The sequence below is a fragment of the Drosophila mauritiana genome, chromosome 2R (genome assembly GCF_004382145.1).
Source record: "Drosophila mauritiana strain mau12 chromosome 2R, ASM438214v1, whole genome shotgun sequence".
NCBI lineage: Eukaryota > Metazoa > Arthropoda > Insecta > Diptera > Drosophilidae > Drosophila > Drosophila mauritiana.
The window spans coordinates 3488228-3513199 of NC_046668.1; the positions used below are offsets into that span (position 1 = coordinate 3488228).

General features: G+C 43.8%; 1 protein-coding gene across 1 annotated transcript in view; it reads right to left on the bottom strand.

Annotated features, from left to right (window-relative positions):
- Positions 1-24972, bottom strand: part of LOC117136207 — an 83550-nt gene that overhangs the window by 16845 nt on the left and 41733 nt on the right. Inside the window, exons 4-6 of the mRNA XM_033296962.1 lie at positions 15942-16073; positions 15702-15889; positions 7620-7806 (exon numbers count right to left, since the gene is read on the bottom strand). Coding sequence (XP_033152853.1) covers positions 7620-7806; positions 15702-15889; positions 15942-16073 — 507 coding nt within the window. The remainder of the gene's footprint in view (positions 1-7619; positions 7807-15701; positions 15890-15941; positions 16074-24972) is intronic.

The following is a 24972-nucleotide window of genomic DNA, read 5'->3' on the forward strand; positions in this document are numbered from 1 at the left end:
CGCAGCGGAGAGGAACTACTCGGCAACGGAAAAGGAATGTCTGGCAATAGTATGGGCGGTCAGGAAGTTGAGACCGTACCTAGAGGGTTATCACTTCAAGGTCATCACGGACCATATGGCTCTGAAATGGCTGAATAACATCGAGAGTCCGTCCGGCAGGATAGCGAGGTGGGCGTTGGAGCTGCAACAGTACGATTTCGAAATCTCGTACAGGAAGGGCCAGCTGAACATCGTCTCCGACGCGCTTTCAAGACAACCACTGCAGGAGACGAGCCGAAGAGTGAGCGAGGAGGACGTGCCGGAAGAACCATGGGCAACCGTGTGTGCGGACTTCGTGGGCCCTTTGCCACGATCAAAACATGGGAATTCAATGCTGCTGGTCCTGGTGGACAGATTTTCAAAGTGGACCGAGATCGTCCCCATGAGAAGGGCAACCACTGAGACGCTGCGAAAGGCCGTTCGAGAGCGGATAGTGGCCAGATTCGGAGTGCCCAAAGTGATGATCACAGACAACGGCGTGCAGTTCACAAGGGCCTTCAGGAGGTTTCTGGAGGAGCTGGGGGTACGACACCAGCTCACGGCTCCGTATACTCCGCAAGAAAACCCTACGGAAAGGGCCAACAGGACCGTCAAAACATTGATCGCGCAATTCACAGGTGCCGATCAGAGGACATGGGACGAGCACTGGCCGGAGCTGCAGCTGGCGGTCAACACAAGTGTGGCGGAGAGCACAGGATACTCGCCGGCGTTTATAACTCAGGGAAGGGAGCCGAGGCTGCCCAACGCGTTGTTTTATGAAAAAACGACGGGGACCGGAAAGTGCATCCAGACACCGGCAGAAAATCCGGACAAATTGAAGGAAATTTTCGAACTGGTGCGGAGAAATATGGAGAAGGCGGCACAGGATCAGGCACGGCATTATAACCTCAGAAGACGGCCGTGGAAACCCAAGGTGCGGGACACAGTATGGGCCAGAGAGCACCACCTGTCAAAAGCAGCCGAAGGTTTCGCGGCAAAATTGGCCCCAAAATTTGACGGGCCGTTCACGATAAAGAAATTCACGTCACCAGTTATATGTGTCCTAGAACACAAAACGACCAAAAAGGAGAAGACTGCTCACATCAGAGATCTGAAGCCGGGAAGCGCGGGCGCCGACGGGCCAGAAGACTTCGAAGAATAAAAAAGGAAAAAAAAAAAAAAAAAACAAATCAAAACGTTGGGGAGGAAGGGGGGAAGACGATACAAGGTATCGATATGAAGCCGAAGTCAGCACACACACACACATACACACACAGTTGCGGATTCCGTGGGAGACGAGTATACGGACGGAAAAGATTCGTTACCGGTACAGGCCCAAGAAATAACGGCATAAGGAGCAGAAGCGAAACCGAGGTTTCGTCGCGTAGAGCACGGCTCGAGCAACGGATAACATACGCACACAGCTGCGGATTCCGTGGGAGGAGGACGGAAAAGATCCGTTACCAGTACAGGCCCACGGAATAACGGCACAAGCAAGACCGAGGTTTCGTCGCGGAGAGCACGGCTCGAGCTGGTCATTCCAACGGTTAACGTACGCACACAGCTGCGGATTCCGTGGGAGGAGGACGGGAAAAGATCCGTTACCTTTACAGGCCTACGGAACAACGGCACAAGGAGCAGAGGCAAAACAGAGGTTTCGTCGCGGAGAGCGCGGCTCGAGCTGGTCTTTTCAGTTTGAGATTACGATGGCAGCACACGTGTTTAACGTCCGGGAGTACGAGAGAACGGCGCCGGGGAACAGCCCGGGGCGATATGGAGTAGGGATTCCGATTCCTACCTCCAGCTCCTGGCGTCACCCCTGGTGTCGCGATCTCCATCCCCGGGGAGTGTAGAGGATCCGGAGGAAATTCCGGACATCGAGCTCGAGGACGACCAGCCAATGGCGGAGACGGAGGGCGTGGCCGAGGTCATCACCCTCACCTCGGAGAGCGAGAAGGACGATGACGGAGGCGAGACGGTCACGCCGGTGGTGTCATCGGACGAAGACGAGACTGCGCGAAAGGCCAGGGCGATGATGGCTTATCGGAGTGTCCGGCGGGCTACGCAAGGCCAGGGACGGATAAGCCACGGAGTCGCGCCGCCGACCGAGGATCCGTTGGATATGGGACGGCTCATGGAGGCACGAGTCGCCACCGTGCGGCGGTTCCAGCGGATGGTAGACGCGCGGAAGGCCGCCGCCGCCGAGGCCGCATGGCAGGAGCGTTTAACGCGGCTGCAAGAGGAGGAGGAAGCATTATGGGCACCAACCCCGGAACAGCCGGAGCCCACGCAGCCGCCGGCAAGCCAGCGACCGCCGACACCGCAACCGCCATTTCCGTTGACACCGCCGCCGAGTCGACCAACGCCGCCGCAGCCGCCGTTGCCGTTGACGCCGCCGCCACGGCAGCCGCCGGCGCAGTCACCACCACGGATGACGGCAACGCAGTCACCGCCACCGACACCACCACGGATGACGGCGACGCAGTCACCACCACCGACACCACCACGGATGACGCCGGCGCAGGCGCCGCTGCTGACACCGCCGCGGCCGACGCCGGCGCCGCTGCCGACTCCACCACGGCCGCCGCGCACGCCGTCAACACCACCGCCGCAACCTCACGCGTCGACACCACCACCCCAGCAGGGGGAGTGGCCGCGGTATGACAGGCACCAGACGTGGGAGATTCCGCAGGCCCACGTCGGCCAGGTGGTCCGCACGTTCGAGATGGGCGGGCGGCTGTGTCACCAGCAGTCGGTGACGTGGACGTGGCCCGCATCGGTGGAGTCCGAGGACGCGCCGGAAGCCCGGGTTTGGGAAGAGGCGGAAGCGATCGGCTGGAGAACGCCGGACCAGGAGTCACGCGATCCGAGGTTACGCGCCCGAGCGGAGGGGAAAAGGCCGGAGAAGGAGGTCCCGAGGGAGGAGAGCCCGGGAGAGGCCAACCCGGAGAAGGAGGAGTTTAGCTGGCCTGCACCCGGTGAGGCGCCGCCACCACCAAAGCTGCCGAGGCAGACGTCGTGCCCAGAAGCGCGGCAACCGCCGCCCCGCCCAGGCCATTGGAGGCAGGCGTCGCTGGACGGGCAAAAGTGGAGGGAGTTGCCGACGAAAGACTGGCCGGTCCAGGTGGCCGAGGAGGCAGCTCGACAAGGAGCCCGGAAGCGAAGAACGCACTGGGCCAAGCTGTTCGAGTTTGGCGGACAGCGCTATCGCCTCAAGGTACGGAGGAGCGAGGAGGTGAGAGTAATGGTCACAGAATAAAGAACGCCAGACGGCAATGAAAACCATCTGGCTGGGTTTTTTTAAAACAACACAGGCAGTTGTAGCATTTAAGGGGGCGAGGGGTGTGACGCGTGGCCAGGCGGAGAAAAAAAAAAAACAGGTGAGCTGCACATACGAAGGGACGGAGGACCGCCGGGACCAACAGTTTTAAAAACTCCCGAAGGAAGGGGGAGATGTGAGGAGTCTCAAAACTCCCCACAAGTCTCGCGCAGAGGTGCGGCCTAGCAACAGCCGCGACGAAGGGCAAAGCAGACGCACCGTGAACTAACGGTGCCACTCTGGACCTTGGACTCGAGTCGACCAAGGTCACAGAGGTCGACCGGTAAAGGTGCGTGCACAAAGAGGACACACCGTGAACCAACGGTACAACTGTTGGACCTTGTACGCAAGCGGGCCGTGCGCAAAAAGGGAAATAACGGGATCCCTGCAGCCTATAAAGGGTAGGCGCGAGCACGGATGGGGGACAGTTGCTGAGACAGAGAGATCGCGTGCGGAAGGTGGCCGAGCGTCGGAGTGTGAATCGAAGGAGCTCGGAAGTGTGAACGCGCGGTAAAACGAAGGAAGAAAGCAGTGCAAGCAGCGGGCGGCGAGAAGCCCGAAGGACTTGGAAGGACGAATCGCCACAAGCAAGTGGAGATCTTGGGAGCGGAGTAGAAGAACCTGACGTGTCGCAAGGATCATTGGAGTCAGTGGCTAGCAAAGGTGGTTCCAGGACGAGCGTTGCCTCGCCCCGGGACGATACACCCTGCACCATAACATCCTAAATCCGTTCCGGCCGGCAGAAGGACCTTCGGAAGCTAAGGCAAGAACCCGTCGTGTCCCTAAGGGTCAGTGGAGTCAGTGGTCGGTAAAGGTGGTCCAAGGACGAGCGTTGCCTCGCCCCAGGACGATACACCCTAACCCCATAACATCCTAAACCCAGACCGACCGGCGGGTGGTCTGCCAGAGGAGACAACGGCGACGTAGCGGGCTCGCGACGGACAGTGGAGTCAGTGGTCGGTACAGGTGGTTCCAGGACGAGCGTTGCCTCGCCCCGGGACGATACACCGTGCCCCATAACATCCTAGTCCCAGCCGGGCCGACTCGTCGTCCACGGCAAGGAGCCAGCGGTACCACGGAGGCGAGGCGTTGCAAGAGAAGCGCCGCAGGTGTAGAGGATCTCCGGAATATAATATAAGAAACAGCGGAATAAACGACTATATTAAGAACCTATTGCGTTTCCTTGGTCGGGCAATCACACAAATCATAAATTTGGTGGGACGAACAAACAAACTCTCTGAGCTAGCCGCTGCAACCAGTAGCGAGCGAAATAAAGAAAACCAGTTCGTTACACACTACCGAATTTCAAAATTGACAAAATTCCTGCGCAGGAGAAGAATATGAAATTATAGAGTCTACAGTCATTAAAAACGACGTAGTACTAAATGTAGCGTGCATGTGAAAAATATGATATGTTTTTTCAAACATGGAAAGAAAAACATTGGAGGATATAAAATTGGTGATTTGTACACTAATGGAAATTCTGATTTAGATCAGTTTTTACAAAGGCTTGAAAAGCAGCATACACAAAAAAACCAAGTTAAAATGGCACCGTGGGAAAATATCTTTGAAAATATTTCAAGAGATACTTTCAACCATATGGGCAATGAAAAATTAAACGCATTGAGAGTAGCGCTACTCAACCCGGTGAGCAAAATAGAAAAAGAAATAGAAAAAGAAGCTATAATGTCTACTCTACATAATGATGCAATACAAGGAGAAAATACTGGCATTGCAAATCTTGGCCAAAATGCAATGATATCATTATTGGAAAAATATGCCTAAGTACATAAAAGAGTGCCGAAACAAATGTCCATCATGCCAAAAATCAAAAATAATTAAACGTACCAAAACACCAATGACGATAACAGAAACACCAGAAAAGGCATTTGGCCCACTACCAAAATCGGAAAATGGCATATGTGACCCAAAAAAAAAAATACTTAGTTGCCATACCAATACCAAACAAAAATGCAAATACCGTAGCCCGAGAGATATTTGAATCCTTTATTCTGATGTACGGTCCAATGGAGACGTTCATTACGGACATGGGAACAGAATATAGGAATTCAGTAATATCTGATCTGTGCAAATACTTAAATATAACAAATACAACATCCACTGCACATCATCACCAGACAGTTGGAGTAGTTGAAAGAAGCCATAGAACTCTTAATGAATATATACGATCCTATCCATCGGTTGACAAAACTGATTGGGACATTTGGCTTCAATACTTCGTATACTGCTTCAACACAACCGCTTCTATGGCACATAATTATTGTCCATACGAATTACTTTTTGGTAGAAGTAATAATCCACCAAAATATTTCATTACAACCAATAACATAGAACCATTTAATAATATTGATGACTATGCTAAAGAAAGTAAATTGAGATTAGAAGAAGCATATAAAAGAGCAAGGAAAATGCTTAACGATCATAAAATACCAAATAAGAAAAACAATGACTTGCCAAGGACAAATATAGAAATGGCATTAGGATATAAAGTTTTATTAAGAAATTAAGAAGGTCGCAAAAATAGATGCTAAATATACGGGATCCTATAAGATAGAAAGTATAGAGGACATAAATAATATAATTATGTATATCAGGTAAAAAGAATAAAAAACAACAAGTTCCAAGGATAGGCTAAAAATATTTTATTTATTATAAAAAAAATTTTATGAAAAATCGCACAAACACAAAAAACAAAAAAGTTTTTAATGCCTTTTCCTTCCTATTATTTTTTTTTTATGAAAAGCAATTCATCAAAAATACAGATAAGATAATGAAAAAGAAGCAGTTAAAAAAATACAGATAAGATAATGAAAAAAAAAACGACATGAAAAAAATATATATATAAATAGTATAATCAATTTAAAATGACTCCATAAATTACGTTATTTTTTAAAAGGAGGGATACGTGGTACGCACACATATCCCACCCACTTTCTTGATGGCCAACAAAACATAACTCCATAGTCAGCGATCTCACGCTAGCCCAAAGCACTGACCGCATACCATATGTGCCTATAGTACTTCCCCCACTCCAGCGACGTCGCTCGGCGACAATTCGAATATATATAAGACATATATAAGCGTCGCTAAGAACCCTTTATATTGTAGATCCTAAGAACACTTACAAAAGATACATTCATCGGATCGAGACCTTGCCTGCTACAATCTCTCCCTAAATAAAAATATATGTCGCATTACGAAGGTATTTTGACCACAGTATATGTCTGTCACATTATTACCATAGACCACTACGCTTGCTTGGATAGATCGATGCGTAGAAAATACGAGCAGTTGCATGCAGACGATTGCGCACGCCGGTTGGAATTCGCTTCACTCAAAAAGTTTATTTGCCAACATGGGAGATCAGGCGCAAGAAAATGTCAACGCTGCGACAGGCAGTAGCCTCGTTTGGCATAAATACATCTTGTAGGTCAGCGGCAAATGTGGTGACTATGTCTGCATCACTTTTGGCCCAGTCGCCTAAGGAATTCCTAATGGAAAAACCGGTTTTAGTCGGTGGGCGAAGAGTTGGAAAGGAGCGTTTGTGATTTTAGGTGTTGCAATGCGGTAGGAATAGAGCTAGTTCAAGTTTTCGCTGTGAAACGTCATGGGCGATCCACGTAGCTATGCGTAAGGTAGCCTTTATTTATTTTGATTTGTGGGATACAAGCATGTGTATCCGAATGTTTTGGTGACGCATCATGTATTATGCGGGGGTACGCATAAATGTCATAAACTCCATAAGGCTCTATTGGCAGGCTTGCATCACAGCTTCGGTTTTTGATTCTTTCTGCTCAGATGGCCTATAGTTTTCTTGTGTGAAGGTGTGAACTATCTGTAGTTTTCCTCCGTTTTCGTTTGGAGTTTGATTTCATTAATAGTACCTTTTACGAAGGGAGATATATAAAACCTACCTGTTCTAATTGAGCAGCTAATCTAGAAGGGCAAGAGAGAGAGAAAAAACGGGAGAGCCGAGATTAGATCCTCCCACAGTTTCTCTGCACAGATGAGAAAGATAATGCTGCACAGCTGATGTGTCGTTTAGTTTAACTATGTCTTCAAAGTTGGCATGTACACACTTAACAAGTTTAGGAACTTCTGGCGGCTGCGTGACCCGGCAACGGTTATTTAAAAAAATGTTGGGCAACAGATTCTGTTGTACAACACTTAATAAGTGCGTCCGAAACAATAACTTAATATGAAAGCCCAAATATTAATAAGCACTAAAATAGAAATGAATAAAATAGTAATGAAAACATACCTTTAACATGCTTGCGCAATTGAGCGAGCTCCGATCGTTATCTTTATTGTATGTTGAAAATGGACTATTATTTGAGCCGTACCACGGGTCATTTAACGAATCTCCAGCATTACCTTCATATCCGTCAATTTCGAGTTTATAATAATCTGCTTCTGAGTGTATTTTGAAATGTGAGTACTGAGCATATCTAGAAATAAAATATATATATAAATATAATATTAGGATTGATACGTATTCTCGATATTATACTTTTAGTGTAAATAATGTTTAAAGCTAAGTTTTGAACGACGTGATAAAGGCATATAAGAAGAAGTGTTTAGTTGTTATACTTTATTTATTCCATTTACATGCTGACCTTCAGATCCTCACAAGATTGATACCCAATAGGTAATTTCGCACTTGTATTTTAATAATAATAATAATTTTTATAATATTAATAATAATAATAATATTAAAATTAAATATAATAATAATAATAATAACAATAATAACAACAAAAACAATAATATCAATAATAATAATAATATTAAAAATATTAAAAATAATAATAATAATACTAATAATAATAAGAATAATAATAATAACAAGAATAAAAACAATAAAAACCAGAAAGAATGATTTAGTCGAGTTCCCCGACAATTTGAACACATTTACCCACATGGGAGTAAAACATTTTCAGCACAATCACCGATCATACAATGCATTGTGGTCCAGAATTCGATTTTTTTGGCATAAAGTCTAAAAAGTGAGATACGGACTTGAAACTTTGTACATTTTGTTGTTAAATCACAAATAGTTTGCGCACAAAATTTGGAGTCTGTGCGACCACGACCTCTCTTGTCTCCCATATTAACTACTGGTATGACTCAGAAGTCAACGAAATTTCATTCTTTTTTTTTTTTGTTTTAATAAAAGTGTTTATATTGTTGTTTTAAAAATAATCGCTTCCTCTTCTTCTTCTAGTTCTACATTATAAATTTCCGAATCTGAACTCGAATCAGAATAAGAATGTGAATCCAATATTTTGTCTCATGGATCAGGTTTAAAATTAGAGTGCATTTCCATAAGACTTATTACTGCCTTCGGAAGTGGTTTTTCCTATTTTTCTCTCTCTTTCTTTTAAAGAAATTGTTGATAATAGTGGGTCCGAGGAATCTATCGCTCTGTGGAAAATATCATTGATCCGACTATTTTTCCTTGCATGTGACAGTCGGTTCCTTTTGTAAAGTTTGTTCCGGGCTTCACTCGCATTTTCAGTTTCCTTTTGAATCTTTCTCCTGCATTTTGGTAAGATAAGTTTCGGCGTTCCATTTGCTGGGGTGTCTGTGAGTTTTCAAAATCACTAACAAGAATTCTTATCTTAGACGCCATATGTTTGGAAATAAATCGGTCTAGTTGTCTGTTACACTAGGGCAGTTTTCTTTTAATGAATAATCCAAAATATACTATTTTTTTGCCAATCTCTTCTGTCTTTTTCGATTCCTGATTATTGTTGTTGATTGCGGAATAAACGTAATCTGAAACATAACTTTGCCTATTGTTACGCCTCCAAATGTACAGGAGGTCGCTATGTCTGAACTCGAACTTGCCTATATAAAATCTAATTTTTAAGAAAACGAGCAAAAATGGGCAAAAGATATAACTTTACCGTCAAAGACAATAGTTAAAGGTACAAACTGACGTTTTTAACTTTTGTCAGAAATTGTCAGAAAATTAGTTATACTCCACGAAACACAGGGGACACGTTAGAATTTTCTGTTAAAATACACATAAATTGGACGTTACACAACACAAAAACAGTACAACTACATATATATTACCTACATACGTTAAAAACATCATACCTTGGCATTTATTTTCCATATTTCACTATAATTTATGGATGCGGATTAACGATGATACCACATGCAAAAGTAAGAAAGTAAATTTTCGGAAATTGCATTCTCTCAATCAGCTGTTTAACACTTCACCTTTAAAAGCTCGATTTAGTGAAGCTTTCGGTCAATTTTGTTTTTGGTTTTTATTTATATGATTAATTTTCTATTAGAAAATAATTGCTAAAGGATATATCGTCCTGACATAAAAATTTAGACTTTATGCCAAAAAAAAAGAATTCTGGACCATAGTGCAATGTTGAAATTTACCCTACTGGTATCCACCGAACAACAGGAAGTTTTAAGCAATATTTATATTCCGTCGTGAAGTCAGTAAGCTGAAAATAGCGTATCAAAGGCCACTACCATCTCACAAACTCTGTAGTAAAAGAAACCATTAGATCTTATATAAAAAAGGCTGCTGAAACTTAAGCGGCCTACGGTGAGTTTTCAATACCACTTCTCTTGGAAATGTGTTCTCCGAAAAATATAACAAATTGAAGCCACGAAAACAGATCCATGGAACTCAGGAAAACTCAGCTGAATCTCAGCAATGGTTAAACATCTGCTTAATGACCCAGCGAACTGAGTTAAACGTAGTTATAAATATCAATTCAAGTTATCAGTAGCCCAATAACGAAAATAGAAATTTTAGAAATTTTAATGTATAGAAACTGTATGACTGAAGAATGAAATGTTGGTGGGAAAAAAATAAAAGTAAACAATGTGCTTGGCTTAATCCGGACTTGGAAATTATATTCGAACACATGAGACCCCTTTTGAAAGCTTCCCTTGAAATTCAAAATCAAATATTTGTGAAGAGCACCAGAGTACCTAGCAAAAGGAATTTACCTGATCGTTTTGATTTTTCATTCAACAGATACTGTTCTTGAGAATTTAGATCCAAGTATACTTAGCACATAGCCCAACATGCTTATGTCTGAATTGCAACGAGTCGGGGAAAAAAGTTTTTGAATATTTAACAATACCTTAGAATCGATACCTACAGATGAAAAAACAAGCTTTGTCCATCCACCATAACTTTATCTTGGCAATAAAAACTATGTAATACTCTAGCAGAAGGCCATAGGCGCCTTAGCTCTAATTTCCCTTTCAGATCTTTATTATTAGAATAAAAGCCTAATGGGGCTAAACCGACACAAAATAATCAAAGCTGTTTTACGGGATATCCCAGACCTATACCACTCAAGTTATATTGTCAGAATAAAGTTCACCCGTGTTTGCTGTCTCTAGCAATTTGTGATTAAAACAATGAATAATCCGAATTTTATACAGTTTACAAGTATTTTATTAATTTTCTTGCCGGTCCTTAAACTGTTAACAGAACACGGTGTAGTGTTTCCAGGAGACCACAGACCATGTACTCCTTGGTTATTTTCACCAAATAGTCTTTTGAAGTCTCATTATAAATTATCGTCCCTTAAAATATCGTCTGCTGAGGATCTTCGCAAGTTAGGTCAACGTTCGCAAAGGAATGAAGATACCCTACATGATAGAAATAGCTAAGCCCGTCAATCTAGACAAATAATGCTTAGTGGAGTATTTCGTGAATGGAGTTCCAGACGCAAAGGCAACCAAATTATGTTGTACCAGGCTAAGACGTTTGAGAAACTAAGGGTGCAGAGCGAAGTCTAATGAAAGTACGCGGCACATACAAGGTATGCTACAAAAACGAGCAGTTGATATGAGTGGTTCAAAAGTTTCGTTTCCAAACCAGAGTTTGTTCTTATGGTAAGTTCTTCAAATGCGGGGCCGTTCTACATAATAAAGAGGATTGCAAGGAGAAGGATTATTAATGCATTCGTCGCGGACAGCCAGCTCATCGTACTGCACAATGCACGGTCGAGGTCGAGGTGAAACAGGAAAGCAATGCAAATACGGTGCACTTGGAGAACCATGCGGCAGAACCAATATGCTTGTTTATAGCTTGAGGTCTTGAACTGAAAGAAATAAGCATATAAATCTTCCATAAAAGAACTCATAGACACAAGCGCAGATCTATGCTTGATTTCATTAAGCTCGGCAACGGCATCCTCACTGGAAAGGAACATTGCTTGACCGGAATAGGCAAGAGTCAGTTTTTAACGTTTGGAAGTAAATCATACACGTCGAAAAAGAAACATACACATGATGGTGGAATTTCACATAGTTCCAGATGAACACATGAGTTTCGATGCTATTTTGGGCAGAACCATTCTAGATGTAGTAGACATGAAAGTAACAAAAGAAGGTACAGAGGTTTTGCTTCGAAACGAATTTTAAACAAGAGAGTCGAGTTCCCCGACTATCAGATACGAGCACCTAGTGTGAATGCGAACGCGAAATTTCACCATTTTTCTGGGATATCGATAGATATTGAGGAATAAAATAAGAAAAAATTTAAATAACGTTAAAAAGTGTGGGCGTGGCCGATTCGTCGGCATTGGGTCGTTAGAGTGGGCGTGGCAAAAAGTTTTTTGGCAAATCGATAGAAATTTACCAGACTGATGAAATGTGAAAAAATGTCGAAGAATGGAACTTGCGCTCCGTATATGTCTCTTAAAGCTTTAGACTTAATCTCAACCTTCTAGCTTTTATAGTTCCTGATATATCGACGTTCATATGGACGGGCAGACAGACGGACATACGGCAGTTTTGGGCGGTTCCTTCTACCTGTTACATCATTTTTAACAAATCTAGTATACCCTTTCACTCCACGAGTAACGGGTATAAACTTTACTCTGATATTCTTTTCTTTTGGATGTTTTTGTTTTTCTGTATTTAAAAACGTTGCCTGATCGGCATTTAACCAATAATTTTTAGTGCTGTTTGTTGGCCGATGCCGCCGTGCTGTTCACTCTAAGCTGGTAACGCTGCACGATTCCCTAAGCCCAACAAACCATCTCCTCGCCACCAGTGCCGAGTGTCAGTGGAAAGCAACCAAACATTCCAGTTGCAAAGTATGGCTACAGGCCGATCACGCTAAATAAATTTGGTGGGACTCACAAACATTCGCCGCACGTAATTCATAGCGTTCAGACCAACAACATCAGTTCGTTACATCTGTTGGACAGCGGAAACGAGTTCGTTGAACATCCCCATCCAGGTTCATCCGCACATACTTGAGGAAAGGCTAAGGTGGAACGTTTGTACTTCACCAGGCATCTTACGCCTTAAGAGCAAAAAGGCGAAACACCAAAACTTTAACCCACGTCTGCTCTACCGGTCACCGTGCGTTGTAATAAAAGACCTCAGCTACCTGTGTCTCAACCCGGTGAATTGCTTCGTTCGGGACGTCCCGCCGGAGCGATCTTGCTCCTTGTTGACATTCACGACTGTAGCTGCTTACTGTGCTTGGCGTTTTCCTGGCCCAGTCTGTTGCTTCCTTTAAACCGGCACGCACTCTTTATTCTATTGTTGTCCTGCTCTAATTTGTGCCGCCTGCCTCTCGCTCTGCCCATTCTCTTTCTATCACAAGATCGCAACCATATGGACTGAGATTGAAGAAAGAAACATGAAAGGTGCGAGTATAAAGTGAAGGAACCGCGGAGGTTAAGACCTTATGGCCGCTCTCAGCATGGAGGAGACTTAGGACTCAGGTCAGGAAATGGTCATTCTGCTTTGAGGAAGGAAAAACAACTCGTGTTCCTGGAGTAGGTGGTGGTGTGATCCGCCAACACATACAGATTGGATGCCGTGTATCTTACGACTCGATTCTTGAGAAGATAAATGCGATAGAGGAAACATTAAAGAATCGTGTGTAATGAACAGTTTTTCTTAGTTCTGCTTGCTTGTTTGTTTGTTCTTCCCACCAAATTTATGACTTGTGTGGTTGCCTGGACAGGATGTGGGGGGCTCCCCCTTCCGCTCTTTAGTCTCCTTTTACGACAAGGTAGTATTCTTCTCCCACCACCACATAGGAAACGTGTTTGGTTTTAGCTTCCAGCTCTGTTGGCCTTCACATTAGATCGGACTCGTTTCATCATATTAGTGATTATTCTGTGTCCCAGCTACCAAGCCTCGTTATACGCTAGCATAGGCACGAGCTAAGCGGAATACCTGTCAACGCCGTTAGTTCCTTCATCTTCGCCGCAAGCCTAGAGCAGTGCATTAGTACATGCTCAGCTGTTTCCTCACCATCGGCAAAGTACGGGCATTGGGCTGACTCTACGTGGCGGAACCGGAGTAGATAGACCCGAAAGCAACCGGGGTCCGTGTGGAATTGTGTTAGGTGGCAGTCCATGCATACAACTCAGGGATGAGCTGGTAAGACCTTCTCCCCCGTTGCGACGATTACCATCTTCTCTGCCACACTCCCAGCAGTCACTTGTGGGCCTCTAGTCGGGTAGCGCCATCCAGGTCGATTGGCGGCAAGCCTGCCAGGACTAGTGCTTCGTCTTTGGATATACATAGTCTTGAATCTTCTAATCAGCCTAGGGGCCATGGACCGTAGTACCGAGCGCGCTCCTTCAGGTATGATCGCCCACTAGTAGCATTGCTTCAGATTGGTGCAGTATATAGCAGTGTTGCCTTTGCTACTGGGATCACCAACATTGGGCATGAGTCTAGGCAATGACATGCAACTCCATTTATGGCGTTACAGTTGTCTTGCCAATCTGCGATTGTTTTCCCGACTGCTGTTATTGCCACGTCGTCCGCCAAACAATGCAGCTCTATTACCAAAGGCCTGATGATGCCAAAGATCCCATCATAAATTCTGTTCCACAGCGAGTTTCGGCCCTTACGGATCCTTACGGATCTTGGACCTAGATCCGTAAGGATCCGTAAGGGCCGAAACTCGTTTCCTAAAGTAACTGCCAGAAACGATCCTCAGATTCTCCGGAATCCCCATTCTGTTCATGGCTCCCAGGATTACTGGCCACCTAGCGGTGTTAACGGAGTTCTTTAAGTCCAGAGTCACAGTATCACTTCCTGCCTCCTATCCATCTATCGCCACGACCTTCCCCAAACCATATTGCTGACTTCCTCGGCCGTTGATGCTCTCGGTGATTGCCTGTATTCGGGTATACAGAATTCGTTCGATTAATTTTCCAACCATATCCAGCTGGCATAAAGTCGGTAACAGGAATATTTTCTGGCTTTTCATTGGAAAGACCCCGTCCAATCGACATTGCTGAAAGGTGACCCTAAGGATGTCAGGTCTACTTAACGCGACTAGCCCTCAGGGTCCGATGGGGTTACCCCACTCTTTCTTAGCTTGTTGGTTACGAGCTTATATGCAAGGTTCCAGGTGTCTCTGTCTACGCTATACAGCAGTTCCTTATAGCCATGCTTTGGACGAGTTTGATATCTAAGCGTTTTCTTCTAAAAGCCTCCATGAGCTGCACGTGGTGAGTACTATCTCCGGCTCGTTTCGCCGTTCTCCTAGCCCTGAGGCTTTCAACTCACTGCATTGCAGACAGTTGTATGCCCGATATCGCCTTGCAGGTCGCTGCTCGATGTCCGTAGCCCAGACATCTGTATCATCTCGTGGGTCGGACAACCTGGATGATGCGGACCCTGACCATTTATCGGTTACAATTCATCAGCACTGCGGCTATCTGCGTCCCATCCCGCATTCTGCGAATGCCATTGACATCCTCTGGATTTAGCAGTACGCCCTGGAATTGAACAACCATAAAGATGTGACAGCCTCGTCCATTCCGTTACAAGAGAGTGCTATTCTTTGTGCACCCGTAAACACTCTTTAATTTGGGAACGCTTTCCGAGGCTTTTCCCTTCACTTCCAGCAAGAGCTTACCTTGCTGAGCCCTTCATATCTTGCGGACATGTTTACCCAGTTCGCTAAGGATCGGGTCCAATTTTAATTTCCAGAGCATCAATGCGTACGAAGCGTCTTCTTCACCTTTAGCGCCTCTGGCCTTTTTGGTAGACGCTGAGGGTTCACCATTACCCACTCTGCGCCCGTGCTACCGTTCTTGGCGATAGATGCAGAGCTGTCCGGCTTGGACTCATTCTCTGTTATTTCTGCGAGGCGTGCTCATTATTTTATTTTTTGGGCCTTTTCGCAAATTTGGTTGACAAACATTGTACACATCAGGATTCAAACAAGACCATTTCGAGCAAACGGGCGAGTTATAACAACTAATAAAATTGCAATTTAATTCAAAAACAATTTAGGGCCGATGGCATGGTTAAATACCTACACTAGAGCTAGGCCTGAGCCTGCAGAATTGCAATATCTTACCGTTTGTTGCCTTCGAAGTCTTCTAGTTCTACCCGTAATGAATATTCCTCGTTATTGGTCAGCATATATATGTTTTCGTTACCAAGCCAAAAGTCTTTGCTGGGTTCACCGAATCCATTTTTGTAGTCCGCCCAATCTCTGTTGAAGTTTTCACGAGAGTCCTTAAAATCGTCGCGCCTTTGAATAACCTAAAATTATTAAAATTCTTATAGATGTTTGTAGCCGAAAGTAATTACCTACCGTCCAACCTCCATCCGTCGTTTCTTGATCGCAGTATACCTTTAAAAACCAATACGTCGTACCACGAATTTGTAAATAAAATACTCCTGATTGTTTCATTCCAGCATTTAAAATGTCTACACAGGAAAATCCCTAAAATTAAAATATATAAGTTGTAAATAAATAAATAATAATGTACACATTGCTCTAAGTACTTCTTATAAATGCTTGCGTTGACTAGATTTATCGCTTCCAATTTATATTTATTTAATTAACTTATTCCGAAATTCATTACAAATGTGTTGTGATATTCTAATTTCTATAATTTTTATGTGGATATGAAACTTTGGAGCCGGCTTCATTTTTGTAAAAATGATTTCTATTAAATCTCTGCTTTCATAGGGTTAGTATACCCTACTGACTCTGTCTATTGTACTTGGGCCTAAAAGTGATCTTTCTGGCTAATTTTCCGTTTGGTGGTGGGTTTCATTGGAAAGCATTTTTATCTGAGCGCACAAGCAGTCCTAAGGATGGTCGGTAGGTCAAGGTCGGATGGTCAAGGGTATGCACCTTACTCTGTCCTCAATTTTCTCGAAAGATAAGGGGTGGTCAGAACATTTGATGAGAAATATTTACAAACTGGTTATAGGGTCTTGTATACTTATATATAAAAAAAGGCATATAATCATAAAAATATTGAATAAGACCGTATCCGTATATTCCACCTACTTTCAGCTCAAAGCTATAGAGCCGTCCAGAAGAAAGCCTCAACAATCTTAAGTCATAGCGAATTTCAGCTTAAGGCTACCCACGTCTTTTATGCCTTGCAAAATTTCACTTCAGTAACAATGTATTTCATTGGTAATATTCATTGATAATTTCCTGAGCTCTGACTGCGGTCATCCAAAATAATTCCCTACAGAGAAATGTATTTCAGATTATCTGTCCATTTTCATACCGCAAGTAGACCCCATAAAATCAAATATTTATGACTCTTTGAACATATCATCGAAAAAGTCAAGCGGCTATTTACCTGCATCCAAAACCCTCCTTTTCTAACTTCACCATTGCAGTCTGCAGTCTGGCTATCACAAAAAATTATCTCCTCCAGAGGTTATTTATGCAGAGATTGTGGTTTACTTGAAAATTACAAAACGTGCTTGAATTTTTCTGCTACTTCGTCAACCACCAAAGTACATCAGCATACGGCATGTGCAGTATCTTTATATGTTGCCCATAAATATTACCATAGTAAAAACTAAAATTTTCAAATTTTATAACTTTTCAGGCGTGTTGATTTTTGTAAGTTTTGTAAAACTCTTAAAGAAAAAACTTTGAGTCTATATTACAAATATGGGTCCAACTACAAGAAACCAAGTGGTAACTCATTTGATGAACAGCTTCAATGTGGTAATTGTTGCGCCTGTGAGAAAAAGATAAATGTGAGCGATCTGGAAAAATTCCTCGACCAATTTTCTGGAGAAGACGTAGGTTCTATTGCATATGAATTGTAAGCCTACGTAAAAGTGACCCTTTCTAACCTATAGTTTTCCATGATTTATCTAAATATGATATCCATTTATTCATTACTAAATTAGAGGGGGACTGAAGTCGTTCCGCGTCTCACGAAGCGGCGACGGATCTTGATCTCTAAAAAAGATCTGTGCGATGCCATTTAACGTGCCCATCATGGGACCTGCTATTTCGTTGTTCAAATTTGAATCGCATGCTGCGAGTCATGGCCAATGTGACGTATCTCTACGTCATATCCTACAGACTTAAGCAGTAAAGAAATCGCACAGATTTTTCTCGTGCTTATTAGGCAAACTCAACGTGCTGACTATCCGGAGGAATATACCCACTGCGATCTAAGAAACTGCTTCCCACGTCCAGTTCTATCCTCAACCTTAATCCGTTACAGCATTCTCATAGCGTCATAAGGTCATGCGGTCGTTTGACAGCATCTGTGTCGCTATCCTACGATGAACGTCATCGTATCATTTTGGCTTGTCACTCAAAACTATCCGAGCTTCTGGTCACGTTCACTCACCGTATCTCCATACATGGAGGAACGCAACTGATGGTTCGTCTCCTCTGGACTGGATTCCAAAGCTACGGAACCTGATAAAACGGCCGACTACGACCTGCACGGTGTGTATCATTCACCGTAAAAAGGTGCAGGCTCAAGTAATGGGCAGATTACTTAAGCCCAGAGCTACCTTTTTACGCCCTTTTTCGCACACAGGGCTTGACTTTGCCGGGCCCTGTGATGTCAAGAGCTATTCAGGTCGCGTCTGTCGAATTACCAAAAGCTGTGTGTGCGTCTTCGTGTGTACGAAGGCCACTCATTTAGAAGCCAACTCTGACTTGACCACGGAGAAATTTCTCGGAGCCTCCTCAAGGTTCGTGGCCAAAGGAGGTTGTCCTCTTGATCTCTATTTTGAAATCGGAAGGATCTTAAGTCACAGGTTACCTCGTCGTTAACCCATCAAGGGATATCCTGGCATTTCAACCCTCCTGGCGCCACCCACATAGGAGGCCTGTGGGAAGCAGGGGTTAAGAGTTTCAAGACTCAATTCTACAGGTCGACGGTTAATTTTAATTATACCCTTGTGGAGTTATCCGCTCTACTGTGTCGTATCGAGGCAACTCCAGATCAATTTCCGCGATGTCAGGTGATCCGTCTGATATCCTAACTTCGGGGCATTTTCTGAAAGGCGGCCTTTTACTCGTCTCTGCCGAATCTCTCATCACCTTCGAAGCGAGTTCTATCCTAAACCGGTGGCAGCAACTCAAAGCCCTTAGATAGCTTTGCGCAACGAGATGGAAAGCTGGATACCTGGAAGAGTTTCAGAAGAGGAGCAAGTGACAAATTCCATTCAAAGAAGACACCGTGCCATCGTATGGTATCCTCTCTTTTATCCCCCATATCCGCAAGATCGGTGTTCACCAACATCATCTTAGCCGACCCTCGTTTTTACCGGCTGTCTGGGTGCTGGATGCGGATGTTTACCCAACACTGATCCAACCAAGTGTCATCCCATGCGAGAAAGGGCGTCTGGTAGCTCAGAGCACCGTGCTAGGATGGATGCTTTCCGCCACCTGCACCTGCACTCTTCTTAAAGCCATGACTTCTACTTTTAATACCTGTTACTCGTAGAGTAAAAGTGTATACTAGATTCGTTGAAAAGCAGGCGTTTCCGACAATATAGTGTATATATATTCTGGATCAGTATCAACAGCCGTGCCGAAATGGCTATGTCCGTCTGTCCTTCCAGATGATCTTCTAGATCTCACGAACTATAAAGGCGGAGAAGGTTGAAGGTTGAGATTAAGCATACAGATTCTGTAGACATAAACGCAGCGCAAGTTTGTTGCCACGCACACTCTAAGGCCCACAAACTGCCCGTAACTGCCAATCATCATGTTGATGATTGATGATGTTGACAGCATGATCATGCTGTCTAATATACGGGGGCTGAATAAATTTATTTACGCAAGTGTAACCGTGAAGATTACGTCTTGAATGTTTGTAATTTGGCAAAATTGTTGCATAAAAATGTTTGACCTCATCGTCTGGTTTCAAAATTCAAATTTACTTTTGATTTCTAACTGACTTTGTTTGAAATTTGTATGTTCCACGTCATCAAAATCTAGGGTTCTTGAAATTGCCTTAAAGGCACCTTTCATGTTAATGCTATGTTCTGGTCGTTGGTGAACGGTCAAAGAAGCATAAAGGTGGCAATGTATATTACATCAGTTTTCAGCACATGTTTCATGTAGTCCCTTGGGTAGTTTGTCTACGAAAGTTTCGAAGAAAGTCAAGTTCGTCGTGTGTCCCATGTAAGAGTACGAGTCTCAGATTGTCAAATCTCCGTCGACTATTTATGGAGGCTGCGTGAATCACATCTATGGGTCTATCGTGTGTCACCAAGTGGATTAATGTGTTGCACTTTATGGTTGCAAGGAGAATATTTTCGGCAGTATCCTCTACCTGTGATTCAAAATTATGAGATCGTACTAAATTCGCCAGAGTGCCATGGAACCATTCGACCTGCTTTAATTGTTTTGAATACTCATTGTCGCAGTAAATCGCTTTGGTTTTCGAAAACATGTTTAGAAGCTTTTATATCTATGATTTCGCGAGACCGTATATATAGGCTGTACTATTGCGAACTTGGAAAACTTGTCAATGCAAGCTAGAAAATATTTACCGGCGGTGGAGTAAACATATAAGTTATTGCCCTACAATCGATTCCCTCACATCTTGCGTTCCTACATTGTTTCTGGGTAAACACAAGTGCCCAAAATGCTGACCAGAGGTCTACATAGTCTCCGCTGCCATCAACGCCAACGAACGGTTAAAGTGCGACATCAACACTTCTCCGCTACGACGCTGCCGACAACTTCACTTGATTGCTAGAGACTTAGGAAAATATTTTGTATGTTAGTTTTAGTTTCAAATGATCAATTACAATAAACGGTCTCTTGCGATCTACAAAATTAAAGCAAATTAATTGTAATTAATTGTAATTGTAACATGCAACATTTTTCGGGCATACGATGGTATCGGGGTTGTTCCTATTTCCTGTTATTTTGTGTGCCAATCATGATTACACCTAGCAAAAATTTTACAGTTTCCGGCTCTATGCCTAAGTATCTGTTTGCGCTGCTCTGTATGCGCGATTATGTACAGCTGTTGCAGTTTTCCCTTGTTCCGTTGGGGTCCCCATTTGAGGAGTTTTTGTTGTAGACAAAATATACAAGAATATAAGAGATGTGTGTATAAGAGAAATCAGAGAAGCCAATCAAGCGTATGAGTATTCACTGTTTTTGCAAGGCAACTTTCTGAAGCTAAATAATTTATAACTGGCTTTATGGTAATTGGTCGGATCTTCTTCAAATCCTATGCCTTCTCCAAAAATGACATTTTCTAAGAGCAATCTGAATGATTTAAGTTTCCATTTGAGATGGAACGACGATATGTTATGCAGGGCCCTTTGTTTTAACTAACATCGGACTTCTTTATCCAATCTTCTGCCAACTGAGCTATTCAAACAAAATATGCACATCAAATGAGAGAGTATGCTTCATCTTTGTTCCCGATCGATGCAAACGCGTTGCAATCTGTGATGAATTAAAACTTGGTTTTCAGGACACACACTATTTTGCAAATGTTGCAATGAACTTCCTGTTCGTATGAGTGATATTTTTTCTTTTTTTTATTTCCTTGGGTGACAGTTCTTCCCTAAATTCCTTCACTTCTTCTAGTATTACAGCACTAATAGGTAGGCTCATTTGAAAGTTCGATTTTATACACTATTCAATCTGACGACAAAGTCTTTCTGGGCGTATTGTTATAGGGTGTAAAACGTTTTCCAAGCTAGTGCGAAACCAGACTCGCTAAATTGTTCCAGATGGGTTTTAAAAAAGTTGACGTTAACATTATGGGCTAGTAGGCGTGTGGTTTTTTAATGGTGTAGCATGCAAAACAGACTGTTCATCTTTCTGTTGTAGGTAGGTATATAGGAGCTATATATAAAGGAGCTAAATTGACAGTCCCAACGGTTGTGCACGCTCGTTATCTGCCTGTCTAGATTTTATGATGACTGTCGACCCACCTCTACTGTTACCACTGGGGTGCATGATGCACAAGATATCCTGGAAGGTAGACTCGCTGGTCAGCTCGCATATGTGTTTCAGTGACAAGCATAACGTATATACCGTGTTCGCGAAGGAATAACCGAAGCTCTTCAGATCCCCTAGGTAATCCACTAGGATTCATGATCTGATTTTTAAGGTTAAATGGGTAATTTCGGAAGACTTGTAATAAGAACATGAACCAGTTCTCTGAAAGTTTTTTTGGCCTCTACAGTATCATGTCGAATTGATGAGTCGAATGGAGATGTCTATCGCCATGAATTTATTGTTAAGGCTATGGACAGACGTTGGTATTTCTCCAGCCTGCACAATTACATGAGCATTCATTGACTCATGTTACTTCGAGCTATATCAGCGTACGAGATGTTTGTTCTTAATGCCTCAGCTGGAATAAAACCGCTTGGGGAACGTTGAGTGTACTGCGGAGTTGTTAATCGACGGTAGCCTAGACCTTCTCTGCTCTGACAGGGGAGCTATTGTCTGTCGAGACTTCACCACCCAGCAGTATTTTTCGTTAACTAAGCCCCCATCGCCCACGAGCTCTCTCTTGTGCACCCTCTCGCACATACACCTTTGGCTTAGCGTTCTGTGGTTCGCTCTGCAATTAAGTAGCTCATTGCCCATTCGCTTTCGTTATCTAGCTATCATATCGATTTAAAATCTCGTTCGCTAAAACCAATAAAAACATGTCGTTTGAGTCGTAAAACCTCGACTTTTAATTGCTTAAAAACAAAAAAGTGTGGTCATTCATGTAATACGCTTGAGATCTTGGCACCGACTGGACTCATTCTCTCTCACGCAGTACCTATAAATATAATACTGTCTTTACGGCTAAATCAAAACACAAACAATTAATGCTGACAATGCAGCATGCTCTGGTAATCGAATTCTAAAGAATTGAACGATCTCAATTTAAAATCGAAAAAACTGTGCTTTTGGGCGGTTTTAGGGCTAATCAAAATGTGAAAAAATATCAATACGTTGTGCTGCTTCTTTGTCTCTAGAATCCGTATGCTTAATCTTAATCTTCTAGCTTTTATAGTTCCTGAGATCTCGACGTTCATTCGGACAAACGGACAGACGGACGGCTCGGCTATTCATCTTGATCAAGAATATATATAGTTTATATGGTCGTAAACGCTTCCTTCTGCCTCTTACAACAAAACCACTTATTCATAATGATAAAAAGGTTGAGATTTTGAAGACAATAATATGGCCTCACAAAACCTTAGCCATTCACAACTGACAAAATTTTCGGAATAATATAATCAAAATCCTTTGCACAATCTCGCCTCCACAAGACCTGTAGATCCGCAACCGAACCTTCGGACAGAGAGGAAGCCAATTGTAGGGGATTTAAATGAGATGAGATCAATTCAAAATTAAAACAATTAGTGCGGAAAATAACGCGGAATTTATGTTGCAACGATAGTAAGTTATGTTATAAAGAGTTATGTTATAAAAAGCAGGAAATTAATTATGAATTCATAAACTTTACCCCAACAAAAATAAGAATGCAGAAATGATTATATTTTTAACAAGGATTAATCACAGCCCCGAGATGCAAAACATCTAAAGTTTATTAACAGACCATAAGACCTAAGACTTTCTGGCACTTGAAACAATTTTCGAAGAGAAAACTTTTGTCTTTGATATCAAAATATCGATCTTCTCTTAGAATAATTATATATTGCAAGGAATTATAACTGTACCGTTCAATGGGCGGAAATTAATTGAACAAAATACAGAGATACGTAAAACCCTATATTTACCATGTATTAAAATTAATGATTTAATGGTTTTCGAAATCCCCGCTGCCGCCAAACACCCAGAATGTCTCTACAACCTTCTAACCAACTTTACAGCGGCCTGCAGCACCTGGGTATGACCTCGTGTCAGCCATCCACCCTAATGGTTCAGCACGCGGCGGCGCCGCCATCCTTATTCGCAGCAGCATCAAATTCGACACCCAACCACCCATTCAAGAGGATTGGGTGCAATGCGCCTGAATATCGGTAAGCACCACCCACGGAGACATTACCTTAGCTGCTGCCTACTGCCCACCCAGATTTAGAGCCACGGACGATTGCTTCTCTTCGCTTTTGGACAGCCTCGGCCCCAAATTCGTCATAGGAGGAGACTTTAACGCCAAGCACACTTGGTGGGGTTCCAGAGTTTGCTATCCAAAAGGACGCGCGCTATGCAGACAGGTTCTCTCCCGCAACCTCAATTGCCACGGAACTGGGACGCCAACATACTGGCCCACTGACCCTGCAAAAACTCCAGACATCTTGGACTTTGCGATCTCTGGCGGCCTGGACCCGGCAAGAATCCAGACCAGGGAGGTGGAAGACCTTCTCTCGGACCATAGTGCCATTGCCGTTTCGGTCTACGCCTCAGCCATGTTGAGATCCGCGGGTAAAAAGTTAATCTTCAAAACGTCCGACATCAGCAAATACCACCACTGGCTGAACAACACGACAGTCACTAATCCACCATTGGATACCCCTGAACTTATTGATGCGGCCGTTGTGAACCTCACCTCGCAAATTCAGGAGGCAGCAACTTATGCTGCTCCAAGGTTCTCTAACCTAACGAGGGACAGCAGTAGAGACGTCCACTTTTGGAATCCGCGGGTTAATGAGCTCAAGTCAGAGAAAAGGCGTCTCCGACGGGTTTGGTTCCTCTCCAGGAACCCTAGAGACAAAACAGCTCTCAACATAGCCACCAAGGAGCTGAAGGAAACTCTGGTCAGGCTAAGGAAGGAGGCCCTCGACAGCTTTGTTGGTAATCTCGCGCCGGGTGATCCCCACCACAACCTGTGGAATGTTACCAAGCGCATCAAGAGGCCACTGAAGAGGATCCCGCCCATCAGAAGACAAGACAACTCATGGTGCAGAACCGAGACCGAAAGAGCCAACGCATTCGCCGAGCACTTGGAGGAAGTCTTCACACCAGCCAATCGATGTTCCCCAAATGAAGCAGCCGAAACAGCCAGGGTCCTGTCAGAACCTCTCTCTGACTCCGAGTCGATACCCCAGGCCACGGAAGAGGAGATCGGAAATTTAATAGCGGCAATGGGTAACCACAAGGCTCCAGGCGATGATGCCATCAATGCCATTGCTATAAAGCTCCTACCCCCTATTAGCAAGTCACTAATCACGACCATAATAAATAAGTGCTTGCAATTGGGGCACTTCCCTTCATCATGCAAACGCGCCGAAGTAGTTATGATCCTGAAGCCTGGTAAACATGAAGCCAATCTCGCCTCCTACCGCCCGATCAGCTTACTGCCAGTACTCTCCAAGATACTCGAAAGAGTATTTTTGTCCAGAGTATTGCCGGTGATTGGGGAGGCTGGTCTGATCCCTGATCACCAGTTTGGCTTTAG